Genomic DNA, 23,061 nt, shown 5'->3' on the forward strand with positions numbered 1-23,061 from the left:
TTCTAATCTTTGGTGACTTTAATATTCACATGGAAAAGTCCACAGACCCACTCCAAAAGGCTTTCGAGCCATCATCGACTCAGTGGGTTTTGTCCAACATGTCTCTGGACCCACTCACTGTCACAGTCATACGCTGGACCTAGTTTTGTCCCATGGAATAAATGTTGTGGATCTTAATGTTTTTCCTCATAATCCTGGACTATCGGACCACCATTTTATTACGTTTGCAATTGCAACAAATAATCTGCTCAGACCCCAACCAAGGAACATCAAAAGTCGTGCTATAAATTCACAGACAACACAAAGATTCCTTGATGCCCTTCCAGACTCCCTCTGCCTACCCAAGGACGCCAGAGGACAAAAATCCGTTAACCACCTAACTGAGTATCTCAATTTAACCTTGCGCAATACCCTAGATGCAGTTGCACCCCTAAAAACTAAAAAAATGTCTCATAAGAAACTAGCTCCCTGGTACACAGAAAATACCCGAGCTCTGAAGCAAGCTTCCAGAAAATTGGAACGGAAATGGCGCCACACCAAACTGGAAGTCTTCCGACTAGCTTGGAAGGACGGTACCGTGCAGTACCGAAGAGCCCTTACTGCTGCTCGATCATCCTATTTTTCTAACTTAATTGAGGAAAATAAGAACAATCCGAAATTCCTTTTGATACTGTCGCAAAGCTAACTAAAAGCAGCATTCCCCAAGAGAGGATGACTTTCACTTTAGCAGTGATAAATTCATGAACTTCTTTGAGGAAAAGATTATGATTATTAGAAAGCAAATTACGGACTCCTCTTTAAACCTGCGTATTCCTCCAAACCTCAGTTGTCCTGAGTCTGCACAACTCTGCCAGGACCTAGGATCAAGAGAGACGCTCAAGTCTTTTAGTACTATATCTCTTGACACAATGATGAAAATAATCATGGCCTCTAAACCTTCAAGCTGCATACTGACCCTATTCCAACTAAACTACTGAAAGAGCTGCTTCCTGTGCTTGGCCCTCCTATGTTGAACATAATAAACGGCTCTCTATCCACTGGATGTGTACCAAACTCACTAAAAGTGGCAGTAATAAAGCCTCTCTTGAAAAAGCCAAACCTTGACCCAGAAAATATAAAAAACTATCGGCCTATATCGAATCTTCCATTCCTCTCAAAAATTTTAGAGAAGGCTGTTGCGCAGCAACTCACTGCCTTCCTGAAGACAAACAATGTATACGAAATGCTTCAGTCTGGTTTTAGACCCCATCATAGCACTGAGACGGCACTTGTGAAGGTGGTAAATGACATTTTAATGGCAACGGACCGAGGCTCTGCATCTGTCCTCGTGCTCCTAGACCTTAGTGCTGCTTTTGATACCATCGATCACCACATTCTTTTGGAGAGATTGGAAACCCAAAATGGTCTACACGGACATGTTCTGGCCTGGTTTAGATCTTATCTGTCGGAAAGATATCAGTTTGTCTCTGTGAATGGTTTGTCCTCTGACAAATCAACTGTAAATTTCGGTGTTCCTCAAGGTTCTGTTTTAGGACCACTATTGTTTTCACTATATATTTTACCTCTTGGGGATGTTATTCGAAAACATAATGTAAACTTTCACTGCTATGCGGATGACACACAGCTGTACATTTCAATGAAACATGGTGAAGCCCCAAAATTGCCCTCGCTAGAAGCATGTGTTTCAGACATAAGGAAGTGGATGGCTGCAAACTTTCTACTATTAAACTCGGACAAAACAGAGATGCTTGTTCTAGGTCCCAAGAAACAAAGAGATCTTCTGTTGAATCTGACAATTAATCTTAATGGTTGTACAGTCGTCTCAAATAAAACTGTGAAGGACCTCGGCGTTACTCTGGACCCTGATCTCTCTTTTGAAGAACATATCAAGACCATTTCGAGGACAGCTTTTTTCCATCTACGTAACATTGCAAAAATCAGAAACTTTCTGTCCAAAAATGATGCAGAAAAATTAATCCATGCTTTTGTCACTTCTAGGTTAGACTACTGCAATGCTCTATTTTCCGGCTACCCGGATAAAGCACTAAATAAACTTCAGTTAGTGCTGAATACGGCTGCTAGAATCCTGACTAGAACCAAAAATTTGATCATATTACTCCAGTGCTAGCCTCTACACTGGCTTCCTGTCAAAGCAAGGGCTGATTTCAAGGTTTTACTGCTAACCTACAAAGCATTACATGGGCTTGCTCCTACCTATCTCTCTGATTTGGTCCTGCCGTACATACCTACACGTACGCTACGGTCACAAGACGCAGGCCTCCTAATTGTCCCTAGAATTTCTAAGCAAACAGCTGGAGGCAGGGCTTTCTCCTATAGAGCTCCATTTTTATGGAACGGTCTGCCTACCCATGTCAGAGACGCAAACTCGGTCTCAACCTTTAAGTCTTTACTGAAGACTCATCTCTTCAGTGGGTCATATGATTGAGTGTAGTCTGGCCCAGGAGTGGGAAGGTGAACGGAAAGGCTCTGGAGCAACGAACCGCCCTTGCTGTCTCTGCCTGGCCGATTCCCCTCTTTCCACTGGGATTCTCTGCCTCTACCCTGTTACGGGGCTGAGTCACTGGCTTACTGGGGCTCTCTCATGCCGTCCCTGGGGGTGCGTCACCTGGGTGGGTTGATTCACTGTTGTGGTCGGCCTGTCTGGGTTGGCGCCCCCTTGGGTTGTGCCGTGGCGGAGATCTTTGTGGGCTATACTCGGCCTTGTCTCAGGATGGTAAGTTGGTGGTTGAAGATATCCCTCTAGTGGTGTGGGGGCTGTGCTTTGGCAAAGTGGGTGGGGTTATATCCTTCCTGTTTGGCCCTGTCCGGGGTGTCCTCGGATGGGGCCACAGTGTCTCCTGACCCCTCCTGTCTCAGCCTCCAGTATTTATGCTGCATTAGTTTATGTGTCGGGGGCTAGGGTCAGTTTGTTATATCTGGAGTACTTCTCCTGTCCTATTCGGTGTCCTGTGTGAATCTAAGTGTGCGTTCTCTAATTCTCTCCTTCTCTCTTTCTTTCTCTCTCTCGGAGGACCTGAGCCCTAGGACCATGCCCCAGGACTACCTGACATGATGACTCCTTGCTGTCCCCAGTCCACCTGGCCATGCTGCTGCTCCAGTTTCAACTGGCCTGGGCCCTAGGACCATGTCCCAGGACTACCTGACATGATGACTCCTTGCTGTCCCCAGTCCACCTGGCCATGCTGCTGCTCCAGTTTCAACTGTTCTGCCTTACTATTATTCAACCATGCTGGTCATTTATGAACATTTGAACATCTTGGCCACGTTCTGTTATAATCTCCACCCGGCACAGCCAGAAGAGGACTGGCCACCCCACATATGCTCTCTCTAATTCTCTCTTTCTTTCTCTCTCTCTCGGAGGACCTGAGCCCTAGGACCGTGCCCCAGGACTACCTGACATGATGACTCCTTGCTGTCCCCAGTCCACCTGACTGTGCTGCTGCTCCAGTTTCAACTGTTCTGCCTTATTATTATTCGACCATGCTGGTCATTTATGAACATTTGAACATCTTGGTCATGTTCTGTTATAATCTCTACCCGGCACAGCCAGAAGAGGACTGGCCACCCCACATAGCCTGGTTCCTCTCTAGGTTTCTTCCTAGGTTTTGGCCTTTCTAGGGAGTTTTTCCTAGCCACCGTGCTTTTACACCTGCATTGTTTGCTGTTTGGGGTTTTAGGCTGGGTTTCTGTACAGCACTTTGAGATATCAGCTGATGTACGAAGGGCTATATAAATAAATTTGATTTGATTTGATTTGATCTGTACCATTTGTTTTTCACCTCTTCTTCCTGTGTGGTGTCTTTGAACGATTCTGAGTCTAATACATCTATATCTGTCATCTTGGCAATGTTCTTGTCATGAGATAGATCATTTGAGTTTGAAAAAGAATTCCAAATCTCATTAAAGAATCCTTTTGGCTCTGATGTGTCAGGTGTCTTTGTGATTGCCGTGGTCTGCTTGGTAAGAGCAGTTGGTGTCATCTCAGTGGTAGTTGCTGTGGTCGTCACAGCAGCCGCCACCATTGTTGTCATTACTTTGGTTGTCACCAGCTGTTTTTGTTCAGGTGCTGGCATAGGACCCAATTTAACATATTCGTAACTGTTTCCTTCACTCAGTCCTGTTCTTGCTATTTCAATTTCAAATTCTTCACCTTCTGCTGGTGTTATCTTGTTCATGATAAACTCCCAGCCTTCCACACGTTTGGTTAGTGTCAGGTCACATCCTTTGAGGTCCCAAACAGCTTCTCCCTTTGTTATATGACGCGTCCATCCACAGAGTGACTCCTCTGGTACAGGTTTCTTCTTCCATACAGAAACTGTCCTCTGTTCCCCTGGTTCTGTTAGAAGTTGTGGTGGAACATGAAACTTAAACCTGTCAACAGATCCTGTTTTTTTTACCTCGTTCGACAGGTTCCTCTCTTCTCTTCCTGCTTTTATCTTTATCTTGATTGTGAGTGCGTGCATTATCTTCGTATTGTCCTCAGTTGCTCTTACTCTGTCATTGTCACTGTTCTTTCGTGGTCCTAATTCCAATGGTTCATTATGGAGATCAGGTAAGAGCTGAAAAGTCAATTGTGGGGAAATCCCCATTTCGTTCATCTTGCAGGATTTCTCCCTCTGCTCTTGGTTGGTGCTCCTCCTCCACTTTTTTCGCTTGTTGTTCCCTCCTCAGGCCGAACTTGACTTCCATCTGGGAAGGCATCCACTTCAGGGAAGAGATGTTCCCATTCTTTAGGCGATACCTCAGGATCCCACTGTAGAGGGCTTCTGTCAAAGAGGTCTGCCCCAACAGGTATATCATCAGTAGTAGCAGACATGTTACCCCACCCCCCCACTTCTGGGCTTTCTGGCCATACTGGAGGAGACTTTGGTCGTTTGTCTCTTTACTTTTCAGTCTATTTTCCCCCTGATGCTTCTTCTGAGTGTGTTAGCTGATGCACTCGTTGTATCACCATTTTCTTGATTCCTCCCCGGCGCTTTGATCGATTCCGCTGCTCCTGCTCCCTCCGGGCTCCTGCCTGGTGAATCAGCATCCTCTGTGTCCCCATCTCTGTATGGTTGTGTCCTTCTCTCCGTCGGGACTTGGGTACAGTGGTTTAGATGATACCACGTCTTGCTTCTTTTCACTTGGACGGCCATGATTGTGGCTGCTGCCACCTCGTAGGGTCCTTCCCTCCTAGGCTGATCCCACTTCCTCCGGAACACTCGGATGTAGACCAGATCTCCTGGTACCACTGGGAGAGGTCCTTCTGGTCCCCTTGGATTATCCGATGTGGAACCTCTCGTCCTGGTTCAGGTTTCTGCCTTCTTTCTGTGGGGCATTCATGCTTAAAGACTTATGGCCTCTGTTCTATGATTACACCATACATTCTCTTACTTCCATCACTCATCACACAAACTGACATTCCAGCTGAAGCTGGAGAACCCTTCTCCATCTGGTTTCCTAAACAAAAGACTTGGAAAACAAAAGACACAACATAACAGTATTGACAATGTTATGTGTTATGCATGTCTGTATTCATAAATACTGAAATCTAAGACCATGACAATTCCCACTCTCTCTTCACCCGACTCTATGCTTCCAGGATGTGTTTCTGCTGGACTCTACAAAAATGGAGGCCCTAATTAGCTTCCTCATGCTTTTATCCAGTCTTCCCCTTTCGGCCACAGGTTCTGAGAGGTGTTCCCAAATCATATCATTTTTTACTTAGTTCCCCATTTGCTCTATATCAAGTGATAAGCATGTGCATAACCTTAATCAACATTATTTCTTCTTGAATTAATTCAACACTGAATGGGCTTCCACATCGAGCCTTCAACATGTGGTTTAGGTACAACTACCCTAATATCTATCCTTATTCACATGATACATTATCAAATAAAACAAATAACCCCCAAACTCAACCCAGTATGTCTACAGTGGAATCTAGTTTCTCTCTCTCTCTCTTTTGTTTTGTTTCACGTCCTCTGTCATGGTGTTTTCAAGCTCACCCATTATTCAGCTGGACCTTACTTCTTGTGAAACTTATGCACCCATCAAAGAGAGACATGACGATCTTTACCACTGCAGGTGCTGTAAGAAGTATATCCCCAGCCTGGTGTATCTTGATGTACACTCAGTCTCCAGAATTCAGCCCATGCCCTTCCATCTGGCCTCTTATGTGCTCTTTTCCTGGGAACATACATACTAACACATGGGTTATTTCCTGACAACAGACTTTCTTAAATAACAGCCCTATGTAAACATTCTGTTATGTAAACATTCTGTCTCAAATACCTGGCCTCTTGTCACAAAAATATTCATAATGATAGCCAAATTATGGTCCCTACAGCAACTGCTGTAAGAATATCATGTAATCAGTCAAGTGTCTTCCAGTTGAAAGAATATCCAATCCTAACAAAACTAAGTCCTATGCTTCTTCAAAATGCCCCTACTTATTACTTTTACCATAATCTAGGTATGTGTACTGTTCTATTTATTTTCAGAATTGTCCCTATTTATACAAGACCAACTGTCCTTCCTTTTCTGTGAATTATCTTGTCTATCAATACACATTGTTTCTAGAAATAACACCCCCCTTTGTTACCATAACACATAAGTCATTACTCCTAATTTCCTTCCATAGTTTGATACATACTTAAACATTCTCAAATCTTTTTTAGTCAATTTATATCAGTCTCCCCTCAGACTCTTATTTTCCTCAAAACAAAAATAAATTGACCAAACAAGAAATACAGTAAAGTAAATTATAATAACTGCATATTTGCAATAAATTACCACTATTTGTAATGTCTTCTTCATCCTTGGGTGTTATCACACAACAGACTATACTTTTTATTCAATTACTTATGTCATTCCAATGTATCACTCCCAATTACAATGATATTGTAAAATAAAAGAAACAAAGACCCTTAATCTAATATTCTGCAAGTTCTGTCCACCAACCTGTTTCAGGATTAGTTTCCAGAGTTTTCCCATATTCAAAACATAACTAAATGTTGTTTATAAATTGTCCAATCCAATATCCAGGATAACAGTCCTTAATGTTTACTTTACCTCAAATTTTACCTACTCAATTTAGTTCATCATCCCTTTAATAATTAACATTATACTAAAAACTTTTAGTACCAGTAACATCTATTTTATCATGCGTCCCCTTGCCTCTGCTTTTCTGTCATGAGCAGCCTGGTAACAAAAGGTCATTACCCCAATCCCCTTTAGTCTTTCTACTCCCAGACACATATCAATCCAGATACAGTTCACAGGTCATCAGACACAGCTGTCCCACACTATTCAGCCAGTAGGGTGGGTTAGAGTTCCACACACACTTGTTGTGATGATAATCACATTCCATGATAACTCCCTTATTCTACTGGCAATCTCTCAGATGAGCTACAGATTATGTAGTTATCAACATAACCCTTGCAGAGAATCCTACCTCAATAAACTATTTAACATAACTGTTATCCCCTGTTAACATATTTTTCCATTTTATATTTTATATGCAGAAAGAACAAAGCACATTTTGTATTTACCCAAAGACCATAACCCCAGGGAACTGATATTTTCTCCTATAACCCCATGTTAAATAAAATAAACCTATTTGAATAACTAGTCAATTCAAGATTACAACTCTTCATCCTTTTCCCAAGGATATAATGGAATTTCAAAGTAATGGTACACTTTGAATAGAGACTGGTATTGCTCAATCATTTTATAATTAAATCCCACCTGTTCCAACAATTTCTAGTGAAGTTGATCAGTCTTCACGGGAAATTCTTAGGGTTCAGGGCATTTGACACCATTAAAATGTTCTCACTCTCTTTTCTTTAGAAACATCTTAACCACACTTTCAAAAGCACTTCCATCCTTCTGCATACCCAGTCTAAAACTGAATTGAAAAAACCATTGAAAATGTAACCCCTTTTCTTCTGGAAAAGAAATGTACATGTCGTTAACATTCACCATGCCACCTTCTAAATCAGCAAGCCAACAATACCACATCTGCTAAAATTCCCCTCACTTTTCCCAAGCATGCAATAAAAGCTCCAGCCATGCACAGAACGCACAATTCCTCCCTGCTCGGCCATCTGTATGGTCCTACCCTTAGAAATTGAAAACACCAATACACTACAATTTGCTCTTCTTCCAACCACCTTCACCACGTTCTGCAATCCTTCATATACGTTTATTCTCCGTATTTTGACGCTAACAACAACTTCCTCCACGCATTCAATCGCCATTGAAACCGCCATTTTTATACAAAACGACTCCAAGTGGGGCTATTTGCAAATTACATCGATACCTTACTAGAAGTTAGGTAAAACGTGAACTAGTATGTATTTTATCACATATAAACTGTACTCTCTATGAACCACTTTTTGATCAATCAGAGACTATACACCGCTTGGAGAAAACTCCATTCGTACTAACCTTAGAACAATCAGCCGCTGTTCTTTTGAAAAGGGTGCTCCCGCATTCCAATGTCATCTTACACTAATTTTCCCCCACCCCTCCCCCATCATAATGCATTTCTGATGATAGAATGTTAATTAACATTAAAACGCTGGTAAGTTAAACTTTTTGTTATGGTTTTATGTGATTGTTCCAATTCATTATTTTATTTATCCTGTTTACCGGGCAATGTTACCCTACATTATCTGGTTTGCTCCTTCATATTCAAATTGAATTGGCAGAATTAACGTTCGCGTCTTTCAGCGTCTCTATGGCTTTATTACATTTCGCTATCCCTATATTCCAGGAAGAAACAATCTGTTTGTTTCCATGCCACTATTTATTTTCCCTAAACACTCCTATCGCATTATACACTTTATTTACTATTTCCCAAGGCAGATCTACCCTACTTTCTCAAATAATAATTTATTAGTCACATCACTTAATACCCCTAGTAAAACCTACTTTATAATGTCTACAACTGTATTACTGAATATTACAGAAGCCTTAATGTCTTATTCTAGTACAGCACCTCAAATATCACTGTGTTTTTATCTTTGCTTATACTATTAATTCAGCTTATTTATAATATAATGCACTTTCTTATCTCTTTATTTATCCGCTTGCTATTTTCTCTTTTAGCCTATTTTACTATTTAATTCCTAAGACTGTTTTTAAATGGCAGCTTCCTATTTCGTTTACGGGGCTCGTGATATTTTTAATATGTGTTCTAGACTTCTCACTTTATTCTAGACCGCTTAGATTTATTTTAACCAGTATATTTTTAATCTCTTTCTACTTCGCATCCGTTTTATACTATCCGGGTAATGCTTCTTTCTTACCGCAATCGCTTATTTTATTTTGATGTTGCTTACTTTTGTTCCCTCTACCTAATAGTATTTAAACTATGATAGGGATCACTCTGTAAATGTATTAAGCTGATAGAGGATCACTTTTGGCCAGTCAGAAGAAGTCTAACCACATCCAACTTGTTCCTATCTTTACAGTTCTATCATCACACAGAATTGTACTACAACATCTTTCTCATTTATTTGTTTATTTCCATTCATTCATTCAATAATTTTGTTTTTACCTAAAAACAGAACAATCTCTCCCTCTGGACTTAATTATAGGATTATAGGATTTCTTTTTTGCAGTTGAACGTCGCACAATCAGGCTGGCGTTCTTCCTGTGTTCTAAATATTCGTCCGTTTCAGACCTCTTTCATAGAGCGGTAGCCACGAATATTTCCCTATCTACTTATCAATAAAGTAGCCTACCCATACAGACCTTCTGGTAAATATTTTGAAGCGTTATCGCAGGATTACTTATCAATAAAGTAACCTTACCCATACAGACCTTCTGGTAAATATTTTGAAGCGGTATCGCAGGATTTCCTTTTTCAGTTGAACGTCGCACAATCAGGCCAGCGTTCTTCCTGTGTTCTAAATATTCACCCGTAACAGGCCTTCATTTTAAAGCGGTAGCCATGTGTATCTATTTACTAAATACCCATCCGTACAGACCTTTTCCTTGAAGCGGTAGCCATGAATATTTTATCTATCTTACTACTTATCTATTTTCTAAACATATAAACAGACGGCTGTAGCCCTGTGCCTGATTCCAACCACTCAGCCAGACCAGTCAGCTCACACAACAGTCCCCTGCGAATGACTCAACGAGGGGGGCCGACACGGGTCGCTCGCTCAGGTTGAATGAGCTGTGTTTACGCACATCTCAAAACAGATCCTGAAACGGTCGAGCCCGGCCAAACTGAATCAGACGGAACAACTCCCCCAATCAAACCAGACACACAGGTCCGTCTAAGCAGTCCGACCAGAGCAAATGCCCGCGCCCTCCGTCCGAGCACCCGACACCAGCGAAGTTCACAGCCCCCGCTTATTTATTTACCAAACATGCATGCACATTCATATTTGTTTGTTTATACAATTTCCAAGCTTACACACACACATGCAAATTCATTGAATTTCAAAAAGTTATTTCGTTTCTATAGTTTTTAGGAAATTTGAGAGAGAGAGACCTACTTGACGCTCCCCTTGCTGAGGCAGGATCTCCAAAACAATCTATGCAAACATTATAACTACAGTAACTTCTTTGCTTACCTCGTCATAGTTAGTTGGCCACCAGTGTTTGCCAGATCGTTCAAAAGACCCCGCCATGAGCCAGGAACGCCCCGGTCTCTCGTCACTCCTGGCATGCTCGCCAAATCTGTAGTGGCCAATCGGTTCAAATATGACACATCCAAGAACTTTGTGAAAATCAATATAGACTTTTAATACACCCGTATCATAAGTCGGAGAGCCCCGCGGGACCCACATCTTTTCCAGCGCCCTGGCTCCATTATTTATCCACATATTACATATAAGCCCATCCCACATGCAAAATGAGTCTACATTCCAATCCGTGCATCCTGTTTGTTCAGCCCAGTAACGCCCACATCTGCTTTCGGCAGATTATATGATGACAAGACCCTTCCTTTGACCTAAAGATAATATACATCCCCCCTTCCTGTGGCCTGTGCTCAGACCCTGTAATTAACCCCATGTGTCCCCTTCTTATGTGTCCTTTATCTCTAGTTCTTTAGTGTGTTCAGCTGCCCTGGTCGCCTTCTCTTCACATGGTTGTCTAAGATCAAACAGACTTATGTGTTTCCCCTGTGATGCGATTGATGTCTGTAATCCATCAGTTGGTCATTTGGCTGACCCCGTCCTTAGACAACCTCTGATCTTTGTATATCCAGCTGGACTAGGCGTCTATGTCACCTTCCCTTCATGTAGTCTGTTTTTAGTGTTCAACTATTCTATATATCTTATGCATTTGTCTATGTGTTATACCTGCAACCACACTATTTCTGACTTTTGTGAGCCCTCTCCTTGGCTGGAAAATGGCTGTATGGTTTTCTGTGACTAGGCGCTGACCTAACATAATCGCAGTAAAGCCTTTTTGAAATCGGATACTGTCGTTGGATTTTCAAGACGTTTATCTTTAAAATGGTATATAATAATTGTATGTTTGAGGAATTTTAATTATGGGATTTCTGTTGTTTTGAATTTGGCGCCTTGCAATTTCACTGGCTGTTGTCGAGGTGGGACGCTACCTTCCCACTTGTACCAGAGAGGTTAACCGCTTATCCTTACATACAGTATGACATAGTTTGTACATCGGCATTGTTATATATACATTAGTATGTTATTCATCATTTTAGGCAATGTTATAAGGATGCATTTAATTAGATTGCTTTCTTTGTGTGTTATAATTAGCTCAGGTGTTTTTTGCTACGAGGAGGGTGGTAAGTTACAGACCAAACAACATTATATTATAGTATCCCCTCCTTATAACCATGGTTGCCAGTGACAGTCTCTTCCCATTCAGATATTTGTGTTCAACAGAGAGTTCAGTAATAGAGCCATGAAATTCCAATTCTTATTTTGAGGGTTGTTTTGTTTGCTCAATGCGCTGTCAGTGGGGGTCCTCCCTCAGAATTATGTTGGCCATCTAAAGCTAATTTCTTGCATTTAAAAAAATGTGCACTATTATTATTTTTACCCCTTTTTCCTCCTCAATTGGTAGTTATCCTCTTGTCCCATCACTGTTTCCGCTGTCTCCGAAACACGACCCTTCTAATCCACGCTGCTTCTTGACACACTGCTCGCTTAACCAGGAAGCCAGCTGCACAAATGTGTCAGAGGAGTGCGATGCAGTGCCTTAGACCGCTGTACCAGTCGGGAGGCCCATTTCCTGCATTTCTACACAATGTAATATGACACTTTTGGGGTAATTTGGGGGGTTACTTTGATTGTAAATAAGAATATAATCTGTTTCTAAAAACGTCTCCGTGAATGTGGATGCTACCATGATTATGGATAATCCTGAATGAATTATGAATAATGATGAGTGAGAAAGTTATAGACGCACATGTTTTCAATACAGTGTACTTTGTCGCACAGTATACTTTTAAATCTTGTAATAAATCAAATCTAGTGATACATAACTTGACATTTCTATCATCTATTGTGACATTGTAGGAGGATAACCAACCTTCCAATTAATGGAAATGCATGTCTTAGCCGTTATAAATGCTAAGTTACACAGTTTCTTCTGATAACAGTCTCCAGTATCAACATTTCCAAGCAAACAAAACCAGGGAGAAGGGATAATCTGTAGACATGCTGAGATAAAAGTACATACTCTTTGCCAGAATTCAGTCAACCTTCACGATAGCATAACATATGAAAATATGTCCCCCTTTTGTGTTTTACACTTCTAGCAGAGGAATTACATTTCTGAGTGCATGATATTCAGTTTCACTGGCATATAGTACATTCTACTGATGATCTTAAACTGCAGTAATTTATGTCTGAGATTATATGAACATGACGGCATTCAAACATATCTGTATCCATTCATCATCAATAATGTCTCCTCGGTCTTCCTCACATTTTTGTGTTAGACAGATTTTAACACAGTACAACACTCGGCGGTCCCGTTCTGTGAGCTTGTGTGGCCTACTTGAGATAAACAATAATAACAAACATTGAAGCATTCCAAGTGCAAATGGCATGCCTGGCCTGGTAGTCCACTTCGCAGCTGAGCTGTTGTTGCACCTAGACGTTGCCACTTCACAATAACAGTACTTACAGTTGATCGGGACAAACTGACTTGTAGAAAATGTGGCATCCTATGACGGTGCCACGCTAAAAGTCACTGAGCTCTTCAGTAAGGCCATTCTACTGTCAATGTTTTGCTATGGAGATTGCATGGCTGTGTGCTCTATTTTATACACCTTTTAGCAATAGGTTTGGCTGAAATATCTGAATCCACTCATTTGAAGTGGTGTCCACATACTGTTGTATATATAGTGTATGTGGGATGCTGGGCTGAAGGGAGTTGTAGTTTCATGAAGCAAATATTCAACCTAGTTCAGCGCATAAACGTGGTAATTAAATACAATGACAAAGTGGCATAGTTAAATCCATTGCGCCTGTTCTTCCTGGCTAAAGTGACAGAGCCCGCACAACAGACTGCATGAGAGTAATGTACACAACATGACGAGAGGGATAGAGACAGTACGCATCGGGTGGTGTAGGTGTCCTGGAGGGCAGGTAGTTTGAAGTAGCTCTACTGTAGAAGTTTGTGAGTGCTTTTGGTGACAAGCCGAATTTCTTCAGCCTCCGAGGCCTGAGTGGACCAATTCAGTTTGAGGTTATTTTCTGTGACCTCCTCCCTGTGACCGTCTCGTGGTTTGTTGGTAATCAGAGGTCATAAACTTAAAAGCGGTGCCTGTTGGGCCCCGTGTTGAGGACACGGGGAGGAGATGTTGATCCATAGTTATAGGAGCTGGATATAAGCAGTCTTGAAATTATGCCACGTCTTCTTTAAAGAACTAGTCAACTGATTTTGTCAGACACCTCTGCAGCATACTTAGGCAGCTACCAGCTAGCCACTAGCCTAGCTAAGTAGGATGACTAAAAGACTGTTGAGTATGGGAAGCACAGAGATACCGTTAGATGGTTGGCTGGCTGCTATTGCCTGAGCAGAGATGAGATGATCAAATAAAAAAGTAATATACACTGAAATATTTTGTTATTTCATAGTCATTTCCTATTTTTCTATTGTTGTCCTGACACCGACAATGGAATATTTTCAGGCATTTGTGAGATTCCACTTTGTCTCAAACATGTTTGGGTGCTTCCCATTCTTTAAGAAAGGCAGGTCAATGGAGATGACTGTCACTTCCACAGAAGTCAATATTTCCATTTGTCACAATGGAAACATGTCCCACAGCATGCGCACACAAGCACACCTCATATCATTGAGGACAATATGAGTACTTGAGGCTGTCAAACAATAATAACAAAACATTGTTACATCATTTCACCCCCAAAAAAAAAAAATTCAAGTGCAGAAATGGCATGCCTACCAGCTGGTAAGATTATAATCAAAATTCTCATAATGCGGTCTACATTTGATTTGGACCTCTGACACTTGTGTCTGAGCATGAGGGTCAGTGTTTCTAACAATTCCAAAACCCGTTTGTCTGAGGTAGTTTACATAACATCATCGTGGCTGTAGCAGCTCTGATGTCCCTGGAATGATCAACCTTGTTGTCAGCTGGGCCTGTGGACACACACATGAAGACGTTCTGTTCAACACACACTGGCTCTTTCTAAAAAAAATAATAAAAAAAATAAAAAATTATCTGATATCTTCACTCCACAAAGAAGTCAAACAATACTTCTATATACATTGGGAGAGCAGAGTAAAAAAAACCAAGAGGGCGACTGCTTTTGTGATAGCATGGAGCGCCATGTTAACCTGAGTGACAGTCTGTTTGTGCCATCATGCCAAGTCCCTGTCATTCATTGTTGTGTTTGGCTTGATGGAGTAGACAAGAGCACAAACAGATATGGGGCCAGGACCTGAATCCACAAACTGTCTCAAACTGTCTCAGAGTAGGAGTGCTGATCTAGGATCTGTCCATATAATCTTATTACGATCTAAAAGGCAAAACTGGTTCTAGTTCAGCACTCCTACACCGAGATACTGAGGATACGGGCCCAATGTTAGTGATTTATTGTCATATGCCGTCCTGCTCAGGAGCATCATTCATTGGCTGATCCACCCTGCTGACCTGGATGAAACCCTGTGATCATTGGAAGGCCCATCCAAGTGGAATACTAAAATTGTGCATGACATCACAGTCTGGTGGCAAGTGCGCCCTCTATTGGGAGAAATCTGGAGGCCTCGATCCTAGATGAATGAGAAAGACTGGCCCTGATCTAAATGAATGGGAAACTCACCCGGCCAGCTGGTATCTAAATGAATGGGAGACTTACCCGGCCAGCTGGTATCTAAATAAATGGGAGACTCACCCGGCCAGCTGGTATCTAAATGAATGGGAAAATGAGTTCGTTATGACAGAATGCTAAGATTGGGTGAAACCAAAAGTTACGCGTCTCAAAAGGCACCGAATTGGTGGAAACACCCTCATCATGTTTCCCCAAAGTTACCATTATTCATCATTACAAAACCCCTGGACAACAAATTATAATTTATTAGTGACGCAAGGCACAAGTATCAAAAGATGTGGAGACAAATGAAATAAGAGTAACAAGAGTACCTGTAAACTAAACATGTTGTTATTGAGAAAGAGAGATTGGTTCTATGACAACCATATGAACTCAGTACACAGGTCAAGTCAGTCAGACATCCACATTTAAAATCCACTCTAGATTTACCATGTGATACGTATTTCTGAATTTCCACCTGGCTGACATGCTCAAAGTAAACTGCCTGTTCCTCAGGCCCAGAAGCCAGGATATGCATATAATTGGAACCATTGGATAGAAAACACTTTGGCGTTTGTAAAAATGTTAAATTAATGTTTGACACAATAGATATGTTAGGAGAAAATCCCAAGAAATACCACTGGAATTCCTTTTTTTTGAGAGCACATGCTCTTACAATGGAAGATATAGGGGCATATTCAAATCCAGCTCCCAGATTGCAATTCCTATGGCTTCCACTAGATGTCAACAGTCTTTGTTCAAAGTTTCAGGCTTGTTTCTTCCCAAATGAGGAAGAAAAATTAGTTTTAGTACTGGGAGTTGGAAAGCAGTCTGTGCGCGCGCCTGCTAATATCATTTTCCTCTTGAACATAATTCTTTCCGTATGAAATATTATAGTTTAATTACATTTTAGGGTACCTGAGGAATAGATAGAAACGTATTTTGACTTGTTTTAACATAGTTTAGCGATTGCTTTTTGGATTCCTTTCTCTGTGTGTTGAACGAGTGGATTACTCAAATCGATGGCACCAACTAAACTGACTTTTTGGGATATAAAGAAGGATGTTATCTAACAAAACGACACTACATGTAGTAGTTGGGACCCTTTGGAATGCAAATCAGAAGAAGATTTTTAAAAAGTAAGTGAATATTTAATTGCTATTTGTGATTTTATGAAGCCTGTGCGGTGGAATATGTTGATGTGGGGCGCCGTCCTCAAACAATCGCATGGCATGCTTTTGCTGTAAAACCTATTGTAAATCAGATAGATGTACAATAATTTAAGCTTTTAACCGATATAAGACACTTGTATGTAGCTAAATGTTTAATATCCATAATTTTTATGATTATTTATTTGAATTGCGCACCCTCCAATTTCACTGGAAGTTGTCGACAGGTGTTCCACTGGCGGGATGCCTAGCCCGAAGAAATGTTAATGAAGGAATGTCATTATTTGAATGAATTTCCCCCATTGCTCCTTCTTCTTCCAATAGTAGGGCCTGCTCTGCTCCTCCTCCCAACATTAGCAACTGCTCCACTCCTACTTCTTCCAACAAATCAAATCAAATCTTATTTGTCACATACACATGGTTAGCAGGTTAATGCGAGTGTAGCGAAATGCTTGTGCTTCTAGTTCCGACAATGCAGTAATAACCAACGAGTAATCTAACCTAACAATTCCAAAACTACTACCTTATACACACAACTGTAAAGGGATAAAGATTATGTACATGAAGATATATGAATGAGTGATGGTACAGAACGGCATAGGCAAGATGCAGTAGATGGTATCGAGTACAGTATATACATGAGATGAGTAATGTAGGGTATGTAAACTAAGTGGCATAGTTTAAAGTGGCTAGTGATACATGTATTACATAAAGATGCAGTAGATGATATAGAGTACAGTATATACATACACATATGAGATGAGTAATGTAGGGTGTGTAAACATTCTATTAAGTAGCATTGTTTAAAGTGGCTAGTGATATATTTTTCCATCAATTTTCATCAATTTCCATTATTAAAGTGGCTGGAGTTGAGTCAGTGTGTTGGCAGCAGCCACTCAATGTTAGTGGTGGCTGTTTAACAGTCTGATGGCCTTGAGATAGAAGCTGTTTTTCAGTCTCTCGGTCCCTGCTTTGATGCACCTGTACTGACCTCGCCTTCTGGATGATAGCGGGGTGAACAGGCAGTAGCTCGGATGGTTGTTGTCCTTGATGATCTTTATGACCTTCCTGTGACATCGGGTGGTGTAGGTGTCCGTGAGGGCAGGTAGTTTGCCCCCGGTGATGCGTTGTGCAGACCTCACTTCCCTCTGGTGAGCCTTACGGTTGTGGGCGGAGCAGTTGCCGTACCAGGCGGTGATACAGCCCACCAGGATGCTCTCGATTGTGCATCTGTAGAAGTTTGTGAGAGCTTTTGCAAATTTCTTCAGCCTCCTGAGGTTGAAGAGGCGCTGCTGCACATTTTTCACAATGTTGTCTGTGTGGGTGGACCAATTCAGTTTGTCCGTGATGTATACGCCGAGGAACTTAAAACTTACTACCCTCTCCACTACTGTCCCGTCGATGTGGATAGGGGGGTGCTCCCTCTGCTGTTCCCTGAAGGCCACAATCATCACCTTTGTTTTGTTGACTTTGAGTGTGAGGTTATTTTCCTGACACCACACTCCGAGGGCCCATCACCTCTTCCTTGCAGGCCGTCTCGTCGTTGTTGGTAATCAAGCCTACCACTGTAGTGTCGTCCACAAACTTGATGATTGAGTTGGAGGCGTGCATGGCCACGCAGTCGTGGGTGAACAGGGAGTACAGGAGAGGGCTCAGGTCCCAGTGTTGAGGTTCAGCGGGGTGGAGATGTTGTTACCTACCCTCACCACCTGGGGGCGGCCCGTCAGGAAGTCCAGTACCCAGTTGCACAGGGCTGGGTCGAGACCCAGGTGTCTCGAGCTTGATGACGAGTTTGGAGGGTACTATGATGTTAAATGCTGAGCTGTAGTCGATGAACAGCATTCTCACATAGGTATTCCTCTTGTCCAGATGGGTTAGGGCAGTGTGCAGTGTGGTTGCGATTGCGTCGTCTGTGGACCTATTTGGGCGATAAGCAAATTGGAGTGGGTCTAGGGTGTCAGGTGGGGTGGAGGTGATATGGTCCTTGACTAGTCTCTCAAAGCACGTCATGATGACGGAAGTGAATGCTACGGGACAGTAGTCGTTTAGCTCAGTTACCTTAGCTTTCTTGGGAACAGGGACAATGGTGGCCCTCTTGAAGCATGTGGGAACAGCAGACTGGGATAAGGATTGATTGAAGCACTGGTTAAAAGCAGTGGTTTGTGCTTTCAGTTTCATGCGAATGCTGCCATCAATCCACGGTTTCTGGTTTGGGAATGTTTTAATCGTTGCTATGGGTACGACATCGTCAATGCACTTTCTAATGAACTCGCTCACCGAATCAGCGTATTCATCAATGTTGTTGTTTGACGCAATGCGGAACATATCCCAATCCACGTGATCGAAGCAGTCTTGAAGCGTGGAATCACATTGGTCGGACCAGCATTGAACAGACCTGAGCGTGGGAGCTTCTTGTTTTAGTTTCTCTCTGTAGGCTGGGAGCAACAAAATGGAGTCGTGTTCAGGGTTTTACCAGCCCTGGTTGCGCAATCGATATGCTGATACAGTTTAGGGAGTCTTGTTTTCAGATTAGCCTTGTTAAAATCCCCAGCTACAATGAATGCAGCCTTAGGATATATGGTTTCCAACAGTAACGCCTGCTCCGCTCCTCTTTCTCCCAACAGTAGGGCCTGCTCCGCTCCTCTTTCTCCCAACAGTAGGGCCTGCTCCGCTCCTTCTCTCAACAGTAGGGCCTGCTCCGCTCCTTCTTCTCTCAACAGTAGGGCCTGTTACGCTCCTTCTCCTCCCAACAGTGGTGCCTGCTCCTCTCCTTCTCCTCCCAACAGTAGGGCCTGCTCCGCTCCTTCTTCTACCAAAAGTAGTGCCTGCAACGCTTCTTCTACTCCCAACAGTAGGGCCTGCTCCGCCCCTTCTTCTCCCAACAGTAGAGCCTGCTCTGCTCCTTTTTCTCCCAACAGTAGGACCTGCTCCTCTCCTTCTTCTCCCAACAGTAGGACCGGCTCCTCTCCTTCTTCTCCCAACAGTAGGGCCTGCTCCGCTCCTTCTCCTCCCAACAGTAGGACCTGCTCCTCTCCTTCTTCTCCCAACAGTAGGACCTGCTCCTCTCCTTCTTCTCCCAACAGTAGGGCCTGCTCCGCTCCTTCTTCTCCCAATAGTAGGGCCTGCTCCGCTCCTTCTCCTCCCAACAGTAGGGCCTGCTCCTCTCCTTCTTCTCCCAACAGTAGGGCCTGCTCTGCTCCTTCTTCTACCAACAGTAGGGCCTGCTCCGCTCCTTCTCCTCCCACCAGTAGGGCCTGCTCCTCTCCTTCTTCTCCCAACAGTAGGGCCTGCTCTGCTCCTTCTCCCAACAGTAGGGCCTGCTCCACTCCTCCTTCTCCAAACAGTAAGGCCTGCTCCAATCCTCCTTATCCAAACAGTAGGGCCTGCTCCGCTCCTTCTTCTCCCAACAGTAGGGCCTGCTCCACTCCTCTCAACAGTAGGACCTGCTCCTTTCCTCCCAACAGTAGGGCCTGCTCCTCTCCTCCCAACAGTAGGGCCTGCTCCTCTCCTCCCTCTCCCAACAGTAGGGCCTGCTCCGCTCCTCCTTCTCCCAACAGTAGGGCCTGCTCCGCTCCTACTTCTCCCAACAGTACGGCCTACTCCGCTCCTCCCAACAATTGGGCCTGCTCCACTCTTCCCAACAGTAGGTCCTGCTCCACTCCTTCTTCCAACAGTTGAAAGTGCAGTGCCCAGCTGATAATCCCCCTGATAATGAAACTGAATCTAAACTAATTTCACAAATATAACAACAGATTAAATAAATTAAGTAAAGTATGTTGGGGAGACAGGGGGAGAATGGGTGAGTTGATGAGCGGTCTTATCAGTCTACTCTGGCCTACAGGGAATAGGCTAGACAGTGAGAGCGTGCGCAAATGTACTTGTTGAACTGCTTTCAATATCTGGAAAGATATCCACATGAGGCAGCAGGTGAGTGTGGGAGAATGTGGTGATGAGGCTTATGGAACCTTATGCTGGCAAGGGGACGAATGTCACCATGGACAATTTCTTCACTTCACTGTCATTGGCAAATAAGTTGGCTTGTAAAGAAAACAAGTCTGGTCGCACCATGAACAAAGTGAAACAGGAGCTATCTCCCTCTGTGCAAAATTCAGCACCTACACAGCCATGGTGGAGTACAACAGTGCTGAAAAATGTCAAGAAGATGGGAACAAAAAGAGAACCGTAGACTGTTACGCACTACAACCAAACAAAGGTATGACAAAGTGTCAAACAAGTGAACGTTACCAAAATTGTGTCAACTGTTAGGACAAGGAATAACAGCTACTAAAACTCTCAACCATTGTTATTCTACCTTCCGGAATGCATATATTGCCCTCCCCCGCCCTCCATTCAGCAAATCAGACCACGATTCCATCTTGCTCCTCCCCTCCTATTGGCAGAAACTCAAACAGGAAGCACCTGGGGTGAGGACTATTCAACACTGACCAATCGGAAATCACGCTTCAAGATTGTTTTGATCACTGGGATATGTTCAGTGTAGCTTCAGAATATAATTGACACATACGGTGAATTAATTTTTAAAACTGTGGATAGATGGGAGAATTCGCACAAAACTGAAAGCGCGAACCACCACATTTAACCAGGGCAAGAAGACTGGGAATATGGAAGAATACAAACAGTGTAGTTCTTCCCTCCGCAAAGCAATCATGTAGACTAAACGTTGGTATAGGGACAAAGTTGAGTCCCAGTTCAACGGCTCAGACATGAGACGTATGTGGCAGGGTCTACAGACAATCACGGATTATAAAAGGAAAACCAGCCACGTCGAGGACACCAACGTCTGGCTTCCTGACAGGCTGCACACCTTCTTCGCTCGGTTATTCGTTAGCTCAAATATTTTGGTGGATTGTACACAATTGTTACATACATTCTATTTTGCCAAGTATTCACCCCCTTGGCAATTTTCCAATTTTGTTGCCTTACAACTTGGAATTCAAATGGATTTTGGGGGGTTTCTTTCATTTGATTTACACAACATTTACACAACTACCACTATGAAGATGCAAAAATATTTTCGATTGAGTGTGCATAACTATTCACCCCCCCAAAGTCAATACTTTGTTAGAGCCACCTTTTGCAGGAATTGCAGCTGCAAGTCTCTTTGGGTATGTCTCTAAGCTTGGCACGTTTAGCCATTGGGATTTTTGCCCATTCTTCAAGGCAAAACTGCTCCAGCTCCTTCAATTTGGATGGGTTCCGCTTGTGTACAGCAATCTTTAAGTCATACCACAGATTCTCAATTGGATTGAGGTCTGAGCTTTTGACTATGCAATTCCAAGACATTTAAATGTTTCCCCTTAAACCACTCGAGTGTTGATTTAGCAGTATGCTTACGGTCATTGTCCTGCTGGAAGGTGAACCTCTGTCCCAGTCTCAAATCTCTGGAAGACTGAAACAGGTTTCCCTCAAGAACTCCCATGTATTTAGCGCCATCCATCATTCCTTCAATTCTGACCAGATCCCAGTCCCTGCCGATTAAAAACATCCCCACAGCATGATGCTGCCCACCACCATGCTTCACTGTGGGGATTATGTTCTTGGGGTGATGGGAGATGTTTGTGCCAGACATAGCGTTTTCCTTGATGGCCAAAGGGCTACATTTTAGTCTCATCTGACCAGATGTTTGGGGAGTCTCACACATTCCTTTTGGCTTATTTTTTTCTTATATTAAAGCAATTGATTTTTTATGGCCACTCTTCCGTAAAGCCTAGCTCTGTCGTGTGTTCAGCTTCAAGTGGTCCTATGGACAGACACTCCAATCTCCGCTGTGGAGCTTTGCAGCTCCTTCAGGGTTATCTTTGGTCTCTTTGTTGCATCTCTGATTAATGCCCTCCTTGCCTGGTCCGTGAGTTTTGGTGGGTGGCCCTCTCTTGGCAGGTTTGCCTTCCTCTACTAGTACACAGCCCTCTCTCTCTCTCTTCTCCTTCCTCTACTGGTAACATCCTTATCATTTATCGCCCTCCAGGTTCCTCGAGAGTTCATCAATGAGCTTGATGCCTTGATAAGCTCCTTTCCTGAGGACGGCTCACCTCTCACAGTTCTGGGCGACTTTAACCTCCCCACGTCTACCTTTGACTCATTCCTCTCTGCCTCCTTCTTTCCACTCCTCTCCTCTTTTGACCTCACCCTCTCACCTTCCCCCTACTCACAAGGCAGGCAATACGCTCGACCTCATCTTTACTAGATGCTGTTCCTCCACTAACCTCATTGCAACTCCCTCCAAGTCTCCGACCACTACCTTGTATCCTTTTCCCTCTCGCTCTCATCCAACACTTCCCACACTGCCCCTACTCGGATGGTATCGCGCCGTCCCAACCTTCGCTCTCTCTCCCCCGCTACTCTCTCCTCTTCCATCCTATCATCTCTTCCCTCTGCTCAAACCTTCTCCAACCTATCTCCTGATTCTGCCTCCTCAACCCTCCTCTCCTCCCTTTCTGCATCCTTTGACTCTCTATGTCCCCTATCCTCCAGGCCGGCTCGGTCCTCCCCTCCCGCTCCGTGGCTCGACGACTCATTGCGAGCTCACAGAACAGGGCTCCGGGCAGCCGAGCGGAAATGGAGGAAAATCCCGCCTCCCTGCAGACCTG

At 43.3% G+C, this 23,061-nt stretch overlaps 1 protein-coding gene across 1 annotated transcript in view; it reads right to left on the reverse strand.

Annotated features, from left to right (window-relative positions):
• LOC115146356 (protein-glutamine gamma-glutamyltransferase 2-like) overlaps nucleotides 1–17,904 on the reverse strand; it is a 34,576-nt gene extending 16,672 nt beyond the window's left edge. Inside the window, exon 1 of the mRNA XM_065015868.1 lies at nucleotides 17,529–17,904. Within this exon, the coding sequence (XP_064871940.1) occupies nucleotides 17,529–17,904 (376 nt within the window). The remainder of the gene's footprint in view (nucleotides 1–17,528) is intronic.
• Between the last annotated feature and the right edge of the window lie 5,157 nt (nucleotides 17,905–23,061).

Source organism: Oncorhynchus nerka, unplaced genomic scaffold, assembly GCF_034236695.1.
Source record: "Oncorhynchus nerka isolate Pitt River unplaced genomic scaffold, Oner_Uvic_2.0 unplaced_scaffold_1240, whole genome shotgun sequence".
NCBI lineage: Eukaryota > Metazoa > Chordata > Actinopteri > Salmoniformes > Salmonidae > Oncorhynchus > Oncorhynchus nerka.